Source organism: Oryzias latipes, chromosome 8, assembly GCF_053564925.1.
Source record: "Oryzias latipes strain Hd-rR chromosome 8, Olatipes_Hd-rR_3.1".
Lineage (NCBI taxonomy): Eukaryota > Metazoa > Chordata > Actinopteri > Beloniformes > Adrianichthyidae > Oryzias > Oryzias latipes.
In genome coordinates this window covers 6,834,602-6,849,582 of record NC_136244.1, presented here as the reverse complement: position 1 = coordinate 6,849,582, position 14,981 = coordinate 6,834,602, and the positions used below count along the sequence as shown (strand labels likewise).

At 43.3% G+C, this 14,981-nt stretch overlaps 2 protein-coding genes across 5 annotated transcripts; both read left to right on the top strand.

The window, feature by feature from the left end:
• Positions 1 to 31: 31 nt before the first annotated feature.
• On the top strand, positions 32 to 10,476 carry ccdc134 (coiled-coil domain containing 134). Of its 2 annotated transcripts, XM_078951364.1 has the most exons (8): positions 32 to 336; positions 2,183 to 2,326; positions 2,645 to 2,778; positions 2,856 to 2,977; positions 3,404 to 3,488; positions 8,564 to 8,745; positions 9,345 to 9,416; positions 9,520 to 10,476. In XM_078951364.1, exons 3-8 carry the CDS (start codon positions 2,676 to 2,678, stop codon positions 9,643 to 9,645), a joined length of 690 nt encoding a protein of 229 aa, XP_078807490.1. In that variant the 5' UTR covers positions 32 to 336; positions 2,183 to 2,326; positions 2,645 to 2,675; the 3' UTR covers positions 9,646 to 10,476. The 2 variants fall into 2 exon arrangements, with proteins under 2 accessions (XP_078807490.1, XP_078807491.1); XM_078951365.1 differs by lacking the exon at positions 2,183 to 2,326 and having other exon boundaries at positions 47 to 336.
• A 757-nt stretch (positions 10,477 to 11,233) lies between these two features.
• Positions 11,234 to 14,549, top strand: LOC101155604 (uncharacterized). 3 transcript variants are annotated; one of them, XM_078951363.1, is made up of 3 exons: positions 11,234 to 11,390; positions 12,060 to 12,332; positions 12,471 to 14,549. In XM_078951363.1, exons 1-3 carry the CDS (start codon positions 11,366 to 11,368, stop codon positions 13,922 to 13,924), a joined length of 1,752 nt encoding a protein of 583 aa, XP_078807489.1. In that variant the 5' UTR covers positions 11,234 to 11,365; the 3' UTR covers positions 13,925 to 14,549. The 3 variants fall into 3 exon arrangements, with proteins under 3 accessions (XP_078807489.1, XP_011476816.1, XP_011476817.1); XM_011478514.4 differs by having other exon boundaries at positions 12,060 to 14,549; XM_011478515.4 differs by having other exon boundaries at positions 11,237 to 11,390; positions 12,072 to 14,549.
• The last annotated feature ends 432 nt before the right edge of the window (positions 14,550 to 14,981 follow it).

Below are 14,981 nucleotides of genomic sequence, written 5' to 3'. Positions count from 1 at the left end.
TTGGTAAAGAGGCACGTGAAAAATTGGAGTCACGGGCGGTGTCCCTGTGAAAGTCCGCCGTGTAGAAACCACGTCCTCCTCCGCGTTTAGCGCCCGCTCGCTGTCATTCGTCCAAGAGAAACCAGCCGGTGCGATCGTGGCGCTGGTGGAGCGGAGCAGCCAGAGCCGCATGTGAATGAACCCCGTCCGCCGCCGTCACCTGACGAGCTAGACGGCCAGATTGCGTGCGCCCCGTGTGACTGAAGGGTCCGGAGAGATCAGGCAGCGCGCGCGCGCGGTGCTCCGGAGCAAACGCTGCCCGCCAACCGCTGCTGCTGCGTCGCTACCACTCAGTCGGTGAGTAAAGCTCTGGCTCCGCTGTCCATCGCTTGAATCTGTCTGCTGGTGTTTCATCTGAATGCGAAAGAAATACTTTGACTCATTTTTAAAAGCTGTTAGGAAATCCTGTTATTATTTATTTATTTATATTTATTTACAATATGTTTTATGCTAGATTTGTGATTATGCATCACTTTTTCTCTTAAAAAATAAAGCTTTATAAAGATACCCCCCCCCCCCCCTAATCAGTGATGTGATTAAAATAAACCAGGGTCAGGCGGGGAGGCATGACATTAATTAAGCAGGCTGTAATTAATAGTCCACATAATTCTGCTCAGACACAGCAGTGAAACATGAAGCATGTTGGTTAATCTGACTTTGCATGAATGGATGGAGCGGAGGATGAGCCCTTTGGATGATGGAGATGTGAAGTGTCAGTCCTTCAGATTCAAGTCTTCCTCAGCAGGCTTGCAGCCTGAAGGGAAACAGGATTCCCCCCCCCCCCCCCCCTCCTGCTGCACATCCAGCTGCCCGTCTGATGGATGAACGTCTTACGTTTCCATGCTCCCTAAAAGAGAAAACTACCTCCACCTCTTCTGAAATGCACGCCTAGCCATCATCAGCCTCACATTATCATCCTTCTCATTTTAAGGCTGTTATGATTCGAAGCCATTTGTGTGCTCAGAGTTCAAATCAGGCGATCCAATCACAGCTGATTAGATGCTGGATTGTTTCCTGACAAAGCAGGAATGTGGATCCGCCACACAGGACACCAGGCTTCAGCATCTCTGCTCTGAGACTATTGTTAGAAAAGACCTGCAGCAGAGAGATTCGTGTGGGCTTGCCGTGACTTCATCATGCTGCTCTAGTTCTCCACAACACAGCAGACCAAATCTGGATCCACCTTAAATGCTGACCATCATGAGCGAAGAACGTTTAGAAAAACTTCTTCTGGCCTTGTCAAACAAAAGATCAAGTCTCAAGCCTTTTCTCTTTCACTGTCAAACAGCTGCAGGATGTGTTAAGCTGTTCAAAGAGCTTTTTTGCTCACAAATGTCTGGAGGAGCTACATGCCTACCTGCTTAGGAGCTTCAAACACCCTCCTGCCTCAGGAAGAGCAAAGCTGCTGGGCAGAAAAAGGACACCTCAAGGGTTGTCCGTGTCAAATTTTACAGAAAATCCTTCTCAGATCCTGTCGTCATTCAGCCAAACTTGTTTCTGATCAAATACTTTATAAAAAAATTGTCTGGGCTTTTACGTCTATAAATGATGTTTTTATGTGAAGTCCGAGCTGCCAGGCAGCCACTGAGTTCTGCTTTTGAACTGTGGGGTGAAGAGGGATGCTGAACGTCCAGGAGCGCATGCTTCTCCCCCAACCGATTCAAGTCCCACTCTTTAGGGGAATCACTCAACGTAGATTAGCACTCAGCCCCAGACATTTGTTCACTTCCGACCACTTCAAATGACAGAAGTGCCGCCCAGGCACGAACAGATTCCTTCATTTAGCACAGAAATCAAGTCTCTTCCTCATTTTACTCCTGTCTGTGCCTTCCAGTTTCAGTGCGAAGGTGGATGAAATATTTACTGGGAAAGCTGTTGTTTTCCCACAGGGTTTTACCTCCTAACTCCACCCCTGCAACACATCTAAAAGCCTTAACTTCCCTTTCCTTTCCTTCCCTCTCATGGCTCTTACCCTTCGTTCAAACCCACCTCATCCCTCCTGAGAATCCCATTGACGAGGCATCGCTAAATTATACATCCATCCTGTAAATTACATCTCATATCCATTGTTTCGTGCATCACCACCGACACACTAATGCTTTATTGAAGGGTTCTTATGTCTCATCAAAATTTCATTTGTTAGTTCCTCTGTTTAGCACTTTCTGATGTGGGAAACGCCTCAGAGGAGAAGGAAGATGTAACGGAGAAGACTGATAAGACAGCAGAGCGACAGCCGGGTACAGATTGTAGAAGTTCCTCCAGGGATTAAGCAAGTGCCAGACATCAGGTGTGTTTAAGGACATAAGGAGACCCTCTTTGAATGCCTGCTGCTGCCCCCCCCCCCCCCCCCCCGTTCTGCCATATTGACTTTTTATTCCTGTAATGTCTCTCTGTTGCGCATTTCTGATGGTTATGGTTGAGGATCAGGGGAAAGAATGTCTTAAAGCTTTGAGAGTAAAAAAACTGTCATGATTCAGAAATCTCTCTGAGGTAAAACGCACGACGAGCGTAACGGTTCTCTTTAAGGACGTCTGCTTCCAGGAGTGCTTAAGAAACGAAACCGTACATCTCTATAATCATATTCTTATGGTTCATTTGTGTTCAGAGCGGTGCCTCTCTGCCTCCCCCTGGTGACCATGTGGAGTGTGAGCGCAGTGATGCTGCTTCTCGGCGCTGCCGCCCTCGGCGCCGCAGACTCGGACCCGCAGCGGCCGCGCCACGACTCCAACCTGGAGATCTGTATCCTCCCTGACGTGTTTCTGAGCCCGACTTAGCGAGAAATGTTGTTGCTTATCTTCCTGAGCGTTTCCCGCCAGACAAGCGTCTGTTTGAGACGAAGAGGAAGGACCAGCTGAACGCTCTCAAGAACCTGGTGGAGCTGAATGACATCAACCAGCAATACAAGATCATAGACATCATGCTCAAAGGCCTTTTCAAGGTGCGTGCCGCCTCACAGCCTCAGTGAAAGCGGAGCGCAGAAGAGGCCCAAGCTTTATTTTAGTTCACAACCTTTCTGCGTTAAAGAATAAATGGTTTGCATCTTCAAACCCACCACTGCGGTGGTTTTTATTTGAATGCCATTCAGCAGGTCGGGCTTTGATTTACTCTGCCGGTGGACAGTTATCTGTGCATTTACATACCTCACAAGGACACCTAACATAAGCAAGCTTCGCTGGCAGGAGAACATTGTCAGCACTTCTGTTCCACTCTGTGTGCATCGATGACGGGCTTTACTGTTGCCTCGCCGACTGTAATCTCAGTCCGGGCTCCTAAAGAGCTCTATAAAACATGGCCACGGGAGTGATGAAGATCAAGTTGCGGCCTAAAAGGTTTCTAAATTGAATTCTTCTCTCTTTTTTTCCAGGTGTTGGAAGACTCCAGACAGGTCCTGGTGGCGGCCAACTTGAAGCCTAACGATCCCTTCCCCATGGACGACAAAATCAAAGAAGGTCTGACTTCCTGTCAAAGCTCATTAAAGACCCACTGATTGTCTTTTTATCTATTATAAAAGGGTTCCAGATGGTCTTTTAATGACGGTTATGCTGTTTTCAGCCAAAATAAAAAAACAACCGTCATTTTCTAGGACAGGGATGCCTAAATCTAGGCCTCGAGGGCCGGCCTCCTGCTAGTTTTCCAGAAACCCTGCCTTATCTGCTGTTGATTACTGGATCAGGTGTGTTTAGCCAATGGCTAGCTTCAGTGGCAGGAGTTCATTAGAAATTCAACTCTGAGTTGTGGGCGCGACCATCGGCATTGAGCATCCCTGCCTCCACTTCTCCCCATTGCTGGGAGCTCTCTGTTTAGACTCTGATTAGCTTAAAGCCCCTCACAACCCCAACCTAACATTACCGATGCAACAAAAATAGCGAGCAATGTTGGAGCTTTACAGATGCCAGCTCAGACGAGGAAAACAGAGACTTTGTGTATTTTTCAGAGTATAAGTCACTGGGGTTTTTTGTGGTGACGTTTGGCCGGGGTGTGACTTTCATGTGATATTTAGAAATAAATAGCAACAACCACTAGAAGGCACTGTAGGCGTGTGTTTCAGTATTTACTACTGACAGCAACACAGAAGAAGAAGCGGCGCTCAGTCTTACGCCAGGCTTGTTCCAAAGTGACGCAGAGGATGAAGAATTCAACCGATTTAGTGCTTTAAAGTGATATAAAGAGTTGAGTTAACACGTTAGCATGTTCTTTATGCTACAGTTGTCTGAATAACTCTTCACAAGCTGCTCTAATTTACTAGATTCATGTTTCATGAAGTTAAACTAGCATCAGTATGTTACAGTAGTGTTTATATTCAGTCTATTATTGTTATTTATTCCAAAATATGATTTAAATGTCTGCTTTTCTTTTCATATTTTGTTAAATCAATTTCTCCCAAAAGTGTGACTTATGCTCCGAAGCGACTAATAGTCCTAAAAATATCTTGAACATGGATCTAGCCGTCTACAACTGGAGGCATTGTAGCACCTACGTCATTGCTCCATCTTTCCAAACAGCATTGTTTCGTCTGCTCCTGATCTACAACAATTAGAATCAAGAAATACTCAGAAATGCAATTCTGGGCTTAATTTTTTTTTACACACGTCATCCATTGTCTGCAAACTGCCACAGGAACATGTTAAAAACTCCTTTTTTCATTTGAGTGGTCTTCAACAATCACCCAGCAGTGAACAGAACTCCTCAGAACAGAGATTAGTATTTTGATGCTGCCGTGTAATCCCTCCTCTCTAAACTGCAGGTTTCTACCCTCTGTGGTGGAAACACATGAAGGATTCCTTGAAATGTTTATTTCTGCTGCCACCCCGTCCATCAGCTCTCCAAAGTGAGGGTGTAGACTCAGAGAGTCTTAGTCTAGTTTGGATCCTGAGTCATGCTTGATCTGCGAGGGGCTGTGGGCGTTTTGATTTGTGATTTAGGACGTCACCGCTGCCAAGCAGTCAGAGATTAACAGTGAATGTTCCAGGTCAATCCTTTGGCATTATTGGAACTCTCTCTCTTCATTTATTCTGGAGCTCGCTCGGCCATGGCGGCCCTCAGACATGAGCTTGAATGGCAGATGTTTACAAACAGGGAGAGATGCTCCAGTTTTTCTGTTTAAAGGTTTGAAAGCTGCTAAAATTATTTGAAATTAGTTTTCTTTTTTTTAACCTGATGACTGATCAACTAACTTCCTCCTTTGTTTGCAGAAAACAACCTTTTTTTTCTGAAATAGTTTTTCTTTTGGGATAAAAAGACACACGTTTTTCCAAGGTAAATTTGTGATTTCTTTACAGTTCCTGACAGGTGCTGGAAACCATTAAGGTTCATTCATTCATTTTACAGAGAGGAACTCCTTAAAATCATTGAATAGGAATGTCAATGAAAAGATCTTCCTGTAATTTGAGAGAAACACTTGAATGTAACCATCAACCAGAACTGGTGCAGTCAGGGAAAAATATTGCCGTGTGTTCAGAGCAGAATTATTATTATTGGATTTGGAATTAGCTGGAAGGCTGACCAGCCTTGAAAGAGCACGAGTTATACCTGCCCGAAAGTAACAAAGAAAATGAGGAAAAATGCTCATTCCAGCATTAGTCGATGAGAAACTAGGAATTCAGAGCGAACATGACTTGGAGCCAAGAGACAGAGGAATTTTTCAATGTTTGTAGGAAAAAAAGACAAAAATGTGTCTGGAGGTTTAAACATTTCCATCCAGCGCCTCTCCTCTGCATTTTTCAGCTTTTAAACACATCCAGACACGTCCTTTTTGGGGGGAAAACGCATCAGGATCTTAAAATAAAGCACATACTTGAATATTTTCTGTTAAAAGAACATGTTTTGTAGTCCTTGGTGTCTTAAAACAGAATGAAAGTGATGCTGCCTTTGCAGAAACTGGATTTTCTCAGATGGTTTCAGTGTAGCTGCAGATTCTTAACACATCTAGGGAGTAATTTAACTCAAACTGATGCCTTGAAAAGCTAAGTCTTTATTAAATATATATTTGTTTTTAGCGCGATCCTCAAACTTGAACTTAGTGTGATTTTAAAAAGTCTTGTAATGAAGTTTCTCAAATCTGTAGACACCTTTTTAGAGGGGAAAAAACAAAAACTAAGACAGAAATAAAACCAATTTCTTTAAGAGGAAATTGTGTTTTTTATTCTTTTTAACATGTTCTTGTGGCATTTTTTTGATGATGGAGGACATGTATAAAGAAATCTAAGCATAAAGTTGTATTTCTGAGTATTTCTTCGTTCAAATCATAGTGAATCAGGAGCAGATGAAAAAGATTGTAGGTCTGACGTAGAACTTACAACAGCGAGCCACCAGCTTCCTGCTCTGCTCCATTCTGATGAATCCATATCCAGAAGACTCGATCCATGTACGTCTCTGTTTTCCTCGTCTGAGCTGAAATCAGGATCAAAACTGCACAGCTAGGTGGCTCTGGTATGCCTCACCATTTTTGTTGCACCAGTGATGTTGGGCGGCTGTAAGCTAGCAGAAGAGAGTGTAAACAGAGGGGTTGTTGGGAAATGAGGGCAGGCTTACTATGCACCTACAATTCAGAGGTGAATTTCTAGTAAACCTACTGCCGCTCTGTAGAAACTTTGTCCAAAAAAACCACACAGGTTCTTTTAATTTTAGCTAAAATGGCAAAATCAGAATTAAATGACCACTAGGAACACTTTGAAATGGATCATTAGATGGTCTGAATGGGACTCAAACGAAAAATCTGCCGCACTTAAAGCAAAACTTTCTTCTTGGGGGCAAATTAATTGACAGTAATTGTTCACCTTTACTTAGAGCTCAGAATTTGATCTTTTTTTTTGTCCATTTTTATTTACCGTAATTTCCGGACTACAAGCCGCTACTTTTTTCCTGCGCTTACAGTCCTGCGGCTTATTCAGTGACGCGGCTAATTATTGGATTTTATTGGCGGCCGCCATGTATGTATTTTTGGACACAGTGAATGGTTTGAATTCTCTAACATCAAACACAAGTCATTTGTTTTTCAACACACCTCTAAGCAGCCAAACAGCATGGACCTGACTTCAGGTCTTAGACACTTCAGTCATGGTTCAACAAAACGAAACACGCATGTCCAGCCGCATCCCAGAATCCTTTGGTGCCATTAGACCCAACGTGCACGTGATCGCCGCTACAATATGATGAAGCTTTCAAGATAAAAGCAATAATTAAAAGCAGCGTGAAAAAATCACCAACGGGTTTGGAAAAGCCGGTCAGCTGCGTGACGGAGAGAACAGCGCATGCTCAGGAGTGCATTTACCTCTGAGTCATAGTGACTCGGCTGGCTGCACGTAAATATGTGGCAATAATATCAGCCTTTATTTTGTCGGGACACGACTGGAAACACAAATTGACGTGGTCGTTTTAACGGTTTCTAAGGACTGAGCAGAGTTTTGCATTGAAACGCTCACAGCCTCCGTGTGAGCTGGAGACTGCGTGTCGTGTGAGCTGCGGGGCCGATGGCAGTCTGAAGGCTCCCACACGTAACAACGCATCCGCCCCTCATACACAAAACGTACAGTATTAAGTCCGATTGCTCTGCACAGACACGATTTGCTCCGTCCACCGGCGCAATGGGGACGAAGCGCTCCTCCCTGTAGCCGCGCTGGCCAGAGCTGTCGGAATAGATAGGAAGGGGAGACAAGGAGCGCGCGGGAGCGCGGAGGCGTCGAGCCATTCTGCAGGCTGCAGCCAGGGCTTACTCGAGGCGTCCGCGGAGCAAGTGTTTGTTGTGGAAGGAAACTTCTGACCCACGCGCCGCGAGGAGGCGCGCGTATCGCGCTGAGGCACGCGCTTTTCAGTCGTCGCTGCTTTATTTTACTAGCGTGTTTTTTAACCAGCCTGTTACTCCCATAACGCTGCCGCGACACAAGCGGAAGGAGAGCTTTACCCGTTCACCCCTCCATGCACTGCTGCTACTTGCTCATTCTTAAACACGTACAACAGAATGGCGAGCCGGGCGTTGGCCCCGCCTTTAGCCCCTAAGACTCATGGGAAATGGGGGATCGGGGATGTAAATTTCCTCATCATAACTGAGGGATGTAATGTTGATTTATATGGTTACTGTTTGTAATTTTATGTGTGATACCTAGATTGTCAATAAGTTAAAAAAAATAAAAATAAAATAAAAACCATAACTGAGGAACTTGTGAACAGAATAGAGGTGCATACTGTTTGGCAGATGCAGATAGACTCAAATACATGAGCCTGAGGCAAAAATGACTCCACCCACTGTGTGCTAATAAAGCACACTTACACTCTGAGTCAGGAAGTGAACCGTCAGGATGACAATTTTGCTTAATTCATGCGGCTTGTACCCCGACGCGGCTTGTGTATGTATAAAATTAGTTAAACACGTGAAAATGGGTGGGTGCGGCTAATAATCGGGTGCGCTTTGTAGTCCGGAATTTACGGTATGTATCCAGGTTTACTTTCATTCAGCTAGTGTCCCTCTAACAAAACCGACTGATCTTTTTTCTTTCATCTTCCTAACGTGCTTCTGCTCTCTCTGCAGCCTATTCCCACATAGTGGAGAACACAGCATTTTTTGGCGATGTGGCGCTGCGTTTCCCACGTATTGTGCACCACTATTATGACCGCAATGCCGACTGGGGAGGCCTGCTGCGCTGGGGGCTGAACTTCTGCAACCAGACAGGAGTCTTCACAGGAGGAGCCCACCAGCACGTCCTGACTCTTGTAAGAGCGTAAAAACTTTCTTCCGCTTTCATGCTTTCTGAGCCGGCTGCACAGAAATGCAGATTCTTCTGGAGCCAAATCACGATGACATCATCTGGGAAATGTCAGGAATGAAGCTGTTTCTTTATTTTTGCCTCAAAGATGTGAACAGATTTTTGTGTCTATTGCTGGCTAAAAGCAGAATTCAATATCAGAGCAGGTTGAAGTGGAAACATTTCACTGCAGGGGATGGAGGGGAAAAAATGGAAGCCTTGCAATAAAGCAGCAGACTGCAACAAAGAGAAAAAACTGCAGCAGCATGGTGGAGGTTTGGCTGTAGGTTATGCACTTTCAAAATAGACGTCTGCTGCAAAAAAGATTAAAATACTCCATCAATTTCCACCTTAATGGGGGAAAAATTTAAATAAACGTCTTCTCCTTTATAATTATTAAATGAAACTTCAGTGGGATTATTCTGTGGTTTTTCGTGGTGGACCAGGAGGGTTAAGTCTTCGTTTTTTTGAATCCTTAAATCATTTTCAAGCTGCAGAAACTTCCCACTTTGCCCAAAAGCATCACAGATCACCGTGCTCCTCTCATTTCTTGTGTTCATATTTCAGATGTCACAGGAGCTGGGCATAACGGAGAAAGCCCCAGACTTTATAAACCCGTACCGCACAGAGAGAGATGATGTAAGTAAGAGAATAACCAGAAAGAAAGAAACTTTACTGTAATGCTCCGTTCTGTGGTTGCTTTTCAAATAAAAATAGCAAATATCTCTTTTGTTTTGCGTAGGTCCTTCACACCGCTGAAGCTTTCCAAAAAATCCTCAGAGAGGAGGAGAAGAGGAGGAGGAAGGAAGAAAAGAGGAAAGAGATCAGGAAAGGTCCTCGCATCTCCCGCTCTCGCTCCGAGCTATAACGCAGCGTTCCTCCTCTTGAGGAGCGGAGTAAAGGAGAACAGGAGCTGGGAGCGAGAGCACGGTCCACAAGGAGCAGCCAATCTTGTAGACCGAGGATTGGGAGGACAGCGAGCAAAACGGAGGCGGCTGTCACTGAAACAAAAGCCAGGAGCTGCGATGTTAACAGGAGAAAAATCCTCAGTGTGACAAAAAAAAGGGGGGTTGAGGAGGTTAGTCAGAGTCCAACGAGACTTGAACCATCAGCTGTCGTTTAGAATCGGAGAATTTCATGGAGGGAAATGCATTTCTGAACATATGGGGGTTATCTAAGTGAACTTTGGGGTGTTATTTAGCAGCAGTGGCATCAGGAGTTTACTTGAAACTTTGATAATCCAAAATTTACCGTCCGATCTAGATGCAGTGTGCGAGTGTGTGTGTGCGTGTGTGTGTGTAAAACCCATACGCTTTATAAATGTGTGAATGCATACATTCCACTGGTTTAGGTTCAGCTATGAAGTAAACATTATATTAAGGGACTTTTCTGATGGGATCTCATATAACTTTGCCTATAAATGTTATTTCTTTGTTGTTCTCATCAAAGGGGCACAAACATTTTGTTGTGTTGGATTTTTGTATGCAGTATGTAACCCTGCAGTTGCCTCTAAATACCTTTAATTTTTGTTTTCATTTGCTGGGACTTCATGTATTTTATGGTTGAAATGTTTGTGTAAATTTATGACTGTTAAAAATAAATGTCTATTCAGAGAAGGAATATTATTGCTGCAGAATAAACAAGCCATTTTGTAAGAACTATAAACGAAATAAATCAACTCTGATATCTTTAACCTAAACTATTTTTTAAGTGTGTTGTGGTGTTGCATTTGCTGACTGAATGTTACTTAATCTGAAGTGTATAGGAACACGAAATTGTTTAAACCTTAAAAAAATCCAAACCTCTAATTAAAAACTGACTAGTACAAACAGAAAAACATGACAAAAAAAGAAAGAAGAAAAAAGTTGAAATTTTACAAGAATAAAGTTAAATTGAGGGAAAACCCAATTTTACAAGAATGACAATTAAAGAGATTATAATATAATGGGAAAAAAAGTCGAAATAAATTGTATTAGACTAAAGATGTGTAAGTTATGAGGAAAAAAGTCATTAATTGTGAAAAAAATCTCCATATTCTAAGAATGAAGTTGTACATCTTAGAAGTCGTAAACAAAAACTATCCTGTAATGTCTTAAATCATAAAAATCTATTTAATCCCTTTTTTTTTTAGAAAATTGTCATTTATTTTAAATCATAAATTTATGATTTGTATTACTTTTCTGTCTAAAATTGTTGACTTTCTACTCTTATATTAAAACCTTTTGTCATTTTTCTCTCTCACATATTTTGTTTTACTTTTATGGTGGCCCTATTACTCTGCTGTAAAAACAAAAAACGTGAAAAAGTTTTTGAAATCGGAATTACTTAAGTTATTTTGTTTGTGTATTTGTTTGTTTGTGACAGTGAAGTAAACAGAGCCTTGTCCTTGTCGCTACTCCCCCAGTGGTCATTTAAGGAACTGCAAGGTTTTACTGCTTCCGGGTCGTGACGTTTGACTCCTGAACCAGCAGGGGGCAGCAGACTGTCAGTCACAACAGTGTTTACATCTCGAGACTGAGCAGAGTTTAGCCCCTGACCTTAGTCCTTTGTCTCCCAGGATGAAATGGAAACCTTAACCATAAGTACAAATGCCTTCAAACTTTAAAGAAGAAGGTAAGTTTTTGTTTTTATTCATCTTCTACCGGTACCTGTTTTTTTTATCATGTTGTTAGTATCTGACCCACTTAGTTAAATAACTGAAGTTTTTAGTGCAATTTCTAACGATTATATGTGTTCAAACTCGACCTTTACATCTGAAGTTTGACTGAATGGCCTCGTTAAGCGTTGTTATGAATGAAGTAATGAATAGTTGGTGTTTTAGGCCTTCGTGTTTGAAGCTAATTGTTTGACTTTTGTGTGCAGAACCGTCCGGAACCGCGGACAGCATTTATGCTAGTTCACAAGATAGAGGCGCGTGACGCTAACCCAGAAAAACCCACCAAGTTCTCTCTCCCTTAATCACTAAATCACTGTAATGAAAATAAAAGAAAAACGAGTCTACCAATCAAATTTAGAGCCTCGGTTATTTTAGTGCAGGATAAGCTAAATGGTGTACTCCATATGTGTAATTATTGGAGTATTACTTTGTGTAATGCAGTTATTGAAACAAGAAAAAAACAAAATTTCTGCATTTTTTTCCAATTAAAGTGTAGAAATGCTTCAGCTGTTTTCACAAACTAAGTCAGTATTATAGCTGGTGTTTGTTTCTGTTGGGATTAAGCTTTTATAAGACAGCTGTGAAAATGGATGAACTATTTTACAAAATAAAAATGTCTCTTCTAGTTTTTCCTGCAGGTGAACAGAAAGTGAAAGAAGAACCTGTTGACATGGAGGTGGACGAAGAAGGTAAAACCTTAAGCAATGAGGAAGTCAGACTCGTCCTCATTGGGAAGACTGGATCTGGGAAAAGCGCGTCTGGGAACACCATCCTGGGCCGCAAGCAGTTCCTGTCGCAGATCAGCGCCAGCTCTGTCACACGGATCTGTGAGCTTGGTAGCGCTGAGGTCATGGTAGAAGAGGACACAGAGGAAGATGGACTGGCTGCCAAAAAGGAAAGTAAGAGGAGAATTACAGTGGTGGACATGCCTGGTTTTGGAGACACTCACCTCACTGAGGAGGAGACTCATGCAGAAATAGCCAAGTGTATTTCCATCTCTGCGCCTGGTCCTCATGCTTTCCTCCTGGTTGTGCCAGTAGGACGATATACAGACTGTGAGGACCAGGCTGTTTGCCAGTTGATCAAGATCTTTGGAGAAGCTGCTGTTCTTCATCACACCATCATCCTTTTCACTAGAGGGGATGACCTGGAAAACATGACGATTGAAGATTATCTGGAGACTGCACCAGCTGGCCTCAAAGCTCTGATTGCAAGGTGTGGAGGAAGATACCATGTCTTCAACAACAAAGATACCAACAACTCAGTGCAAATACAGAAACTACTGTTGAAAGTGGAAAAATTGGTTAAGCAGAGTAACAGAGGGTTTTATAGTAATGAGATGTTTTTAGAGGCAGAGGCTGCCATCAGAGACGAGCAGACGAAATTGCTAAAGGAGCGAGGGCCTGCAGATGATTCAGATCAGGACGAGAATACACTACCAAAACGAAGAAAACAAGATTTGGAGCCAAATCATAGAGAGGAATCTGGTTTTAGGGTGGAAAGGTGGACAGAAGAAAGAAGAGATAACCCCTTTTCTCCTCTGAGAGGAAATGTTAGAGGCCGACATCAGGGTGGGAGCAGGTCGGTCAGCCAGCGGCGGACTCTTCGTTCATCCTTGGGTCGCATCAGAAGGGAAGCGGCTCTTTCTCCAAAGGTGCTGGAGAAAATTAAGATCCTGGTGGCCTCTGGGGCCACAGGCATGGCAGTGGGGGCTGCATTTGGAGCTGCCGTGCCGTTAGCTGCTGCAGCTGGAGTCTCTCTTGTGGGCAGTTCTGTTGGTTTTGCTGCCAGTCAGCTTGCTGGAATGTCGGTTGCAGGAGGTACGGGTATTGGGAAAGCGGTTGGTGCGATTGTGGCTGCAGCCTCAGGAAAAACTGCTGTGGCGTTAGGTGCAGCTACAGGTGTGGTTGTGGGCGGGTCCATCGGAGCTGTTGCTGGTACTGAGGCTCTCGGCCCTCAGGAGGGCGCCCTAGATGCCCTTCAGCAAGTCAGTTTAGTAGGAGCGTCTGCTGTGGGGGTTGCAGCAGGTTTAGGTTGCACCTTGGGAGCTGGTGCAGCTTTAGGTGCAGCTCTGGAGGGAAGCAGCTTTAGTGCTGCAGCTCTCAGTGGAGCTGAAACTGCAGCTGTCGGAGCAGCAGATGCCGGCTCTGCAGCTGCAGCTCAGCTAACTTCAGCTGTGGCAGAACATGCAGCAGGCTCTGCTGGAACCATATCTGCAGGGACTCATCAGGGCACCTTTGCTGTGGCTCAGGATTTAGCTGCAAATGTTCCGGTGGTTGCTAGGACTGGCAGTGAGCTACAAGGATGCAGAGTAGCTACAACTTCTCGCCTTTTGAACGCAGTGGCTGAGATTGGAAAAGCTGCAGCAGGCTTCGCCCTGGCTGGAGGTCTGGTTGTGAAGGTGGTGAAGGAAAAAGTCAGAAGTTGTACAGGAACAGCAGGAACCAACTACTCTGAGAAATCATCCTATGAAGTCTACTGGAACAAATAAATTCAAGCTAGGAGTCCAATTTTATGCAGTGGAATCATATTCATTTCTTGTGTACATATGATAAGTACATGCAGTGGCTTTCTCTCACTTTTAAGTTTTCAAATTGTTAGTAAGTTGAAGTGATTCACTAGAAGCTGTTTGCTTGAAACAAACAGAATTTGTACCCCAAAAAAACTATAATCTGAAGAGATTTTGGTTTGCTATTTAGATAAATACAAATATGATCAATATTATGTGTAATCATGTCATGAAAATAAACTCAAGGAAAAATAAACACTTGATTATTTGCACTCACAGATGACAGTGGGTGTTTGTACTACACTGTCTAACATTTATTATATAGCCCAAACAGGAGCTTTGGACTTCTGTTCCTACCTCTGGTTTGGACCATCTAGAACCAGGAAATTATTTTTAAAATTTATTATTCTTATGTTTCCTAACAGATAAACATGCACTTCTTTAGTTTTCCTACATTAACGATTATGTATTTTTCAAATGACTGATTTAATTCTGTTTACCAACTGGCATTTACCGTTAAGTGTTTTTTGTTACCATTTCTCCACATAATGGAACAAAAGTATTTTAAGCACAATATGCACTAAATAATAAAAAGTATGTAAAATGACTTGAATGTATGCTGATTTATTTCTGTTTTTTGATATAAAACACCTTAAACCTGTCTTCTAATGTTCTATTTCTAAAGGCTTTTGCCTCACATCAAGAAGGCCCCCGGCTGGGAGACCTAAAACAGAACATCAATGGAGGACCTTTCTGTGTTCTCCCAGGGGACTCCAGCTTCCTCCCACTGCTTCATAGGTTAATTGGTGACTCTAAATGGTACCTAGGTGTGAGTGTACATGGGTGTGTGATGGCGACAGACTGGCGACCCGTCCAGGGTGTCCCCTGCCTTTGCCCACAAGTAGCCGGGATAGGCTCCAGCAGTCCAATGACCCTGAAAGGGATAAAACAGTAAAGAAGATGAACGAATAAATAAAAATAATAAACAAATAATTCAAAAAAAAAAATCTGGAGTCAAGTGTACCACAACATTGCAGTT

Excerpts from the sequence above, each read along its gene's own strand:
- ccdc134 (XM_078951364.1), top strand. The coding sequence starts at position 2,676 with ATGTGGAGTGTGAGCGCAGTGATGCTGCTTCTCGGCGCTGCCGCCCTC. Across the intron at positions 2,779-2,855 it reads CGACTCCAACCTGGAGATCT|ACAAGCGTCTGTTTGAGACG; the intron begins GTATCCTCCCTG and ends GTTTCCCGCCAG. Across the intron at positions 3,489-8,563 it reads GGACGACAAAATCAAAGAAG|CCTATTCCCACATAGTGGAG; the intron begins GTCTGACTTCCT and ends CTCTCTCTGCAG.
- LOC101155604 (XM_011478514.4), top strand. The coding sequence starts at position 11,366 with ATGCCTTCAAACTTTAAAGAAGAAG. Across the intron at positions 11,391-12,059 it reads TTCAAACTTTAAAGAAGAAG|TTTTTCCTGCAGGTGAACAG; the intron begins GTAAGTTTTTGT and ends TGTCTCTTCTAG.